The sequence below is a fragment of the Lytechinus pictus genome, chromosome 18 (genome assembly GCF_037042905.1).
Source record: "Lytechinus pictus isolate F3 Inbred chromosome 18, Lp3.0, whole genome shotgun sequence".
In the NCBI taxonomy this organism is placed as follows: Eukaryota; Metazoa; Echinodermata; class Echinoidea; order Temnopleuroida; family Toxopneustidae; genus Lytechinus; species Lytechinus pictus.
The window spans coordinates 22,116,101-22,123,381 of NC_087262.1; the positions used below are offsets into that span (position 1 = coordinate 22,116,101).

General features: G+C 38.3%; 1 protein-coding gene across 1 annotated transcript; it reads left to right on the forward strand.

Annotated features, from left to right (window-relative positions):
• The first annotated feature begins 3,642 nt into the window (after positions 1-3,642).
• Positions 3,643-6,553, forward strand: LOC129281913 (very long chain fatty acid elongase 5-like). Its single transcript, XM_054917842.2, has 3 exons — positions 3,643-4,282; positions 4,806-4,930; positions 6,058-6,553. Exons 1-3 carry the CDS (start codon positions 4,139-4,141, stop codon positions 6,491-6,493), a joined length of 705 nt encoding a protein of 234 aa, XP_054773817.2. The 5' UTR covers positions 3,643-4,138; the 3' UTR covers positions 6,494-6,553.
• Positions 6,554-7,281: the final 728 nt, after the last annotated feature.

Below are 7,281 nucleotides of genomic sequence, written 5' to 3' on the forward strand. Positions count from 1 at the left end.
TTATCCAAGTTATGCAAGTGGTTCAAAGAACTCGTCTATTTCAGTGTGTTAATGGTAGCGCATATTGGTGTTTACATTACAATTCGTTTGGTATGTATATGATGAAGTGCTGTTCTACTATACGGACTGGCCAAGATAAATCATTTCATCACTCACTAATTGAAATCATTTTGGCATGACAATGTTTGAGTTAAATCATATCAACGATAAAGTAAAGACCTAAAATGATGAAAAAAATTCAAATAATATCTCATCAGTTCATAATACTCATTTTGTCGATAGGAGTCCATTCATGGTCAATAATTATGACTGATATTAACTGGAAAGGCTATATCTTTTCCTTGCTGATCTAGCATGTCCTGATCTTTACCTCTGTCATTTTTGTCTCTGCCATTATTACCTCTGCCATTTTTACCTATGCCATTATTACCTCTGCCATTTTTACCTCTGCCATTTTTACCTCTGCCATTTTTACTTCTGCCATTTTTACCTCTGCCATTTTTACCTTTGCCATTATTACCTCTGCCATTTTTACCTCTGCCATTTTTACCTCTGCCATTTTTATCTCTGCCATTTTTACCCGGCACCAGTAAATCTGCTATATAAAGTGTGCATTTGTTATTATAACTAGTCTTTATGATACGGGACCCTATATTGAATGCTGATGCTGGGGTTCGAAACAGATGTTTATTGAAAGTGTTCTGATGTGAGGAGATAAACGGAATCTAGTTTGGACGCCAAAATTGTGTTTACTTTCCGATTTTTAGGGGGCCCTGACTTGATCAATGTAATATTTTATTTAATTCCAATAAAAATAAATACAAACAGATACTATGATAGATTTATTGATTATCGCAAGGAAATGAGGTCAGGGGTGGTCATGTTCTTGTACAGTGATTGAGAACCAAAATACATGTTGGTATCAATATTAAACGATATTCTTACCAAGCGATTAATGTGTAAGAATACATGAAGAAGCCGAGGTATTCAATTCAATTCATTTATTCAATAATCAAAAGGATAAACAGTATATACAAGATAAAAGATGAACAAAGTAACGGAAAACCAAAACAAATAGATGGCTCGGAGAGGAGAGGTCTCCATGATACATTAATACATTATACAATAATAGAAATCACATCTACATTGATATTAAACAAAATCAACATTTACTTTGGAGATTCTGTGCAGCTACACTACGTTTGAATTGTTTTATAGTTGTGGTCGATTCCATCCTTGGGGCAAGAAATTGAAGGCTTCCATTGTACTATATATTGAGCATAAGTCAGCTAGCTTAGCTGATTACGTCATCATTGTAAATTGTAATGTCGGGTTTCTTGCTTTTATTACATTAAAATGTCTTCTTGAAAACTCTTAAAGGGGAATCCAGCCTTGGCCATTAAATGTTGTGTTGGGAAGGAGAAAAATAAATTAAACAGAATGGTGAAAGTTTGAAAGAAATCGGAAAAGGAATAAGAAAGTTATAGCTGCTTTGAAATTTAGATCACTAATACTATGTAGATTTCAAATTGGCAACTGGGTAAGTAAATTATGACAAAGGGCAAGGACAACTTTCTCATAGGCCATGTACTTTATTATCAGGGATTTGTGGTTTTCTCCTAAGTACCCATTCCCCTGGGGCAGTAATCTAAATATAACCCTGGGAGTATATTGTTTTATGTCCTCATGAAAGAAAAATATAATTTGAAATAAAACTTTTGGGAAAAATGACATTTAAGCCATAATATGTATTGGAGTACATGGAAGAGTAGTCCTTGCCCATAGAGATGTATACTAGTATACATCTCTATGTCCTTGCCTTACATCACTTTGACATCCCATATGCGGCCAATTTGAAGTCTCCATGGGTACTACAAATTCATAACTTTCTTGTTGTTTGTCCAGTATTGTTCAAACTTTCACCTATCAACTTGTCTGATTTTTCTTTTCCTAATAAAAACATGTTTTTATTTGGGATGGATTCCCCTTTAAGGACAATAATAAGCAATTGCGATATTACGATCTTTTTCCCGATAGAAGTATACTGGGCGCAGTGACATGCGCATGCATGGGATGCAGCAGCTACAATAAACCAGTTCGTAGTTACTGGTGGACACTTTTGGTCAAATGACCTATCATTTCTTTCATTATGATAGGCAGATTTCAAAGCAAGATATAGTACGTAAGCTTGCCTTACTTAGCAGGATGAAGAAATTGAATAGACCAGGTGACTAGAATAGCTCACCAATGAACACTTTATGAAGGTATTTGTTCAGTGGCGTAACTACGGGGGGGCATGGGGGGCACGTGCCCCCCCCCCCCCCAATCGGCTGGCAAAAAAAAAAAAAAAAAAACGGGGAAAAAGAGAAAAAGAGGGAGAAAGGGAGAGAAACGTACTGGGAAAAGAAGAAATTATTGCTAATTATGTTATATTATATTATAATTATGTTATGTTACATTACATTAAAAAAGCATAAATTTATGAAACATAGGCCTAATTTGCGCAGGGCCTAGGCTATGTCTTCATTGTTCCTGGTGCTCGCATTGTCTGTTTAACAAGATATATAATCCTGTTGTACTAAAACCTCCCGTTTTCAAGTCAATATACACAAAATGTATTTCCTCGCACTTCAAATTATTATTGTTTTATGTAGTGACATATGCTTCTTTTTCATGACTACTTAAAGTGATTGCCCCATTTTAAGGTCTTAATATAAACTTTTTCCTGTCCGTGCTTACGTTTGCATTCGTGGATTGGTGAGATATGTCTGTTCTTCATGAATTCCTAAAAGCAGACCTTAAAATGTCACTTTTTCTGATCTGAATATCAAAAAATTTCTGCTTGCGCCTCGCGCTCGCATCATTTGGTTAGTAAAATAAGCATGGTCTTCGTGAACTCCTACAAGCAGGCCTTAGAATGCCCCTCTTCAGGTCTAAATTTTCAGCTCGCGCTCGCAATATTTGACTAGTGAGATGCGTATGATAATCATGATTAAAATGACTACAAAAAGTGCTTCATGTGCATTAGATGACTATGGTGAGATATGTATACTCTTATTGGATTCCCAAAATATAGTCCTTAAAATGTCCTTGTTTGGGGACAATATATACAAAAATTTCAGCTCGCGCTTTGCGCTCGCATTGTATGTTTAGAGAGACAGGTACGTATTATGATTACTAAAAGTTGTTTACAATGTCCCTTTTTAGGTCTGAATGTCAAAAAATTTCAGCTCGCGCTTCGCGCTCGCATTATGTGATCAGTGAGATACATATCCGTTTAATGGCACTGTCCTTAAAATGTCTCTATTATATGTCTGTATACCTGGCAACTGAGCGCGCTTCGCGCGCTCTCTAAGTGACTCAAAATTTTTGCTGGTGCCCCCCCAATGCCGTGACCCACGGTACGCCACTGTATTTGTTGCATTCCTACTTTGAATGCATATCATAACATGTTGCACAATGTACTTGGCAAACTGTGAAATACCAGTCGTTCGTGGACGCATTGTTGTTTTTTGTGGATGTAAATAAAAACCACTATTCAAAAGAATATATGAATAATCAAGACATCAAAGTTGGTGCTTATCTCATTAGATTTTAAACCACCATGTCACTTTAGTACAAATGACCTTCCTCTGATCATGCGTAGAATCTTTTGATCATGAGCAGAAAGGAACTACGAACTGGCTTATTCAGAGATCTGTGGTCCCAAACACGCCCAATGTCATCTTTGGATAGACCAAATAAAAGCTTCAGTTTCTGTACAATGATAAGGTTGTTCGGACGAACCATTGCTACAAAGCCTACAATCACCAGTGTGTCTAGAGATGATATGCATGATAAAATGTCAGAAATAGCGAAATAATAATCTTTGGATTATATATATGGTCTGATACACCACTGTAGTAGTACACCCATTATGACCAATGCTATACGTCCATAGAGTGATACGCTCTCGCTGCGTCAAAGAAGACCTTAAATTATAAAGCAATGTTATCTGAGACAACGGTGTAGAAGGCTGCAAATTTATTATAGATCTATATGACTTTCCAAATGAATATCCAGCGCTGGCTTGACAGCTGAATTCGAACCACTTTATCGAATCTACCATCTTCCACTTCAACCAGAAAGCTGAAATAAGATGGCGGAGCTCATTGAATGGTTCTACCATGTTGGAGAGACCTTGATTGGTCTTCAGTCATTCCCTGTTATGGTCGTATACCTCATCCTCGTCGCTCTGTCACCATTCTACCAAAGAATAACCAATCCATATTCTCTCCGACAGGTAGGTTCTAACGTTAACAGTATTCTTTAAGACTTTAAAAACTGAATTCTTTAAAACTAAAATCCTATTAGCTACAAATATCAGCAATGCTCTGCTGGCCAGTTATATATTTTACTTGGGAAATACTAGGATTAAAAGCTTTCGAAAATAGTGGTTATCATCAACCGGCCTGAGTTATGATTATTGTGACACCATAATATGTCATGATTGATGTGATTACATAGGTTTGTACGTAGAAAAGATTACGGAATAGATTTAAAAACATTTCGCTGACAGTAACAACGACAATCACAATAGTGCTTAAATTGATGAAGACCTTATTAGCTTTTAAACTAAACCATCAGTCTCAGTGTGCAACCGTATAGGTGTTTCATAGTTCATGAAACAAGTGTAGGTTGACGTTTAACAATCTAAAATAATGTCTGATTTATTCTGGGATGAGTTATTTCCATTTATTGTCCTCATTTTGAAAGCTTCCTACTGAATTGAATGGAAATTATAAGTCTTTTCTCTCTTTTTCCAGACCATGGTGGTTTATAACTTTACCTGTAGTTTCATCAGTGCATGTACTATGCTTGGTGCTATGGCGGGAATGATTGCAGCAGGGTCAATCTTTCAGAAAGAGAGCAACGGCTTGCTGAAAAACAGGTGAGTTTCTTTCTTTTTCTGCTTTTATAAGGTTGATTGCAGCGATGGGATTCCAAGACTTGCAACTTTCATTGTTCTGGTACCCCCTCCCCCCCAAAAAAAAAAAGATGTGTTTAAACCCAACTGCGAAACTCACAATTAATGTAAACTTGATTTTCAAAAAAGCAGAAGCCGCGCCCATCTCTAATTTTCTAAATCCCTTGGTTATGTTGATCAGTGGGCGTGGTTTTGATAACTCATTAGGGCATTATAGCAGTCACATCGCAGACTAGCTCTACGATGCAGATTTTTTTTTTCAAAAGTCCTTCAATGACAGAACAGCCTTTGTCGAAAATCAGTGAATCAAAACAGCAGTGTCGTCCTGGACCCTGCATGGACAAATGATGCAAATTATGCAATTTTCGTCTGGTCCGAATCTTTAGACGATATGCTGTCCCTATCCACCATCTTTCGCAATGACCTCTAGTCTATCCATTGTGATTTGATGGGCATTTTTAATAGATTCAGAACGTTGGAGAAAACGTCTGCGAAGTGGATGTCTAATTTTCAAACTCGTGGCCATGGCCCTGGGAAGCGGAGATGCTGGGGGTGCTGCGTGTATTATTTGTCCATAGGCAGCACCCCCATGAATTCTGGTAGGTGTTTAAAAATGGAAAAATAATTATAAGCAAAATAACCTATATATTTTGTAGAGAAATCCTATTTGTCTGCTTGTCAAACTTATCTGGACAGAAATAAACTTCATTTTGTAGTACCCCCCCTTTTGTTGTTGCTGGCTTGTCAAAATTTACTTCAGCACCCCCAGTTAAAAAAGATCGTTCCCAGGGCCCTGCTCGTTGCTTTGCTTCGATTCTTGATCTTCTTATGACTTGATCCGATTCCAGCTCTTTGCATTGTAAAACCGATTAAAATAAATAACCATTGGGTCAGACCCAGACCATCCAAGATTGTTGAATTATGACTACGTATTAACCAATAATTGAAGAGTAACGACGGTCGAATTGGTCGATCGTTACTACTAATTTTTGTCGAACGTATTCACAACATATCATTTTGATAAATCCTATTTAGTGCACTCGATGATCCCTTGTATGTTTTTCTTTCCTTTTCCTCCTTTTAACAACTAGTTTCTTCCTGTACTGGTGCAGCAAGCATCTGGAGCTTCTGGACACTTTGTTCATGATCTTACGTCACAGGAGCCGTCAGATTTCTTTCCTTCACGTCTATCACCACGCCAGCATGGTCCTCCTCTCCGACTTCGGCTATCATCACTTCCCGACACCCGGCGTCGCTTTCGGTCTCTCCATCAACGCATTCGTTCACGTCTGTCTCTACTACTACTACGGCTACACTGCACAGAGGCCTCTCAGTGGCGCCCCGAGTTGGAAGCGACACCTGACTGAGATCCAAATCACGCAGTTCGTCGTCGATCTGGTGCATGCTGTAATTGGTTACCTCTTTCATGGGTTCTGTGTTTATTGCTTGATGTACGGTGCTACCATGTTGTATTTATTCTCATCTTTTTATTATAATGCATATGTGAAAAAACGTAAAGGAGAATAAAGATATAATTCTAATTATCACGTCGACAAAATAAAGTTCAAGTTTACTCCCCCTTCGAATGCAACACTCCATGTCAGCGGCTCTTTTCTGGGTGCAACTTTTCTTAGCTTTTCTTAGTGTATATCGATACGCCCCAACCGCCTGTCCAGCAAATGAACTCCAGTTGACACACCGGGGCCGCGTTGCATAAAAGTTAGTGGTAACTTTGCCATCCAATGGTAACTTCCATGGAATCCTTGATTTTGATTGGCTGTTGATCAGCGTTACCATGGTATTTACCATTAGATGGCAAAGTTACTATAATAGTAACTTTTATGCAACGGGGCCCAGACGGCTAGCGCATTCTTGCAGAAACGTCGAGACCCGTTATTCTTTAACCAACAAACGCACTTAAATTTTGTAGGCCTATACTACTGCTGCTACTTCTTCGACGACTACTACTACAATTACAACTACTACTACTACTACTACTACTACTACTACTACTACTACTACTACTACTACTACTACTACTACTACTACTACTACTACTACTACTATGACTACTACCACTACTACCACTACTTCTACTACTACTACTACTACTCTGTCACTACCAGGCGCGGATCCATGGGGGGGGGGCGAGGGGGCCTTGCCCCCCCCCCTCTTCGGCAAAAAAAAAAGAAGAGAGGGAAAGAAAGAGGGGAAGAGGGGAAAGAAAAGAAGAAAAAGAAGAAAGGAAGAGGGGGAAGAAGGGAAGAAAAAAGAGAGAGGAAAAGGGGGAAAGAAAAGAGGAAAGGAGAGAGGGA

Bases quoted from the DNA above. Each gene is read 5' to 3' on its own strand.
- LOC129281913 (XM_054917842.2), top strand. From the start codon at position 4,139: ATGGCGGAGCTCATTGAATGGTTCTACCATGTTGGAGAGACCTTGATT. The intron at 4,283-4,805 runs GTAGGTTCTAAC...CTCTTTTTCCAG, and splicing joins ATCCATATTCTCTCCGACAG to ACCATGGTGGTTTATAACTT. The intron at 4,931-6,057 runs GTGAGTTTCTTT...TTTAACAACTAG, and splicing joins AACGGCTTGCTGAAAAACAG to TTTCTTCCTGTACTGGTGCA.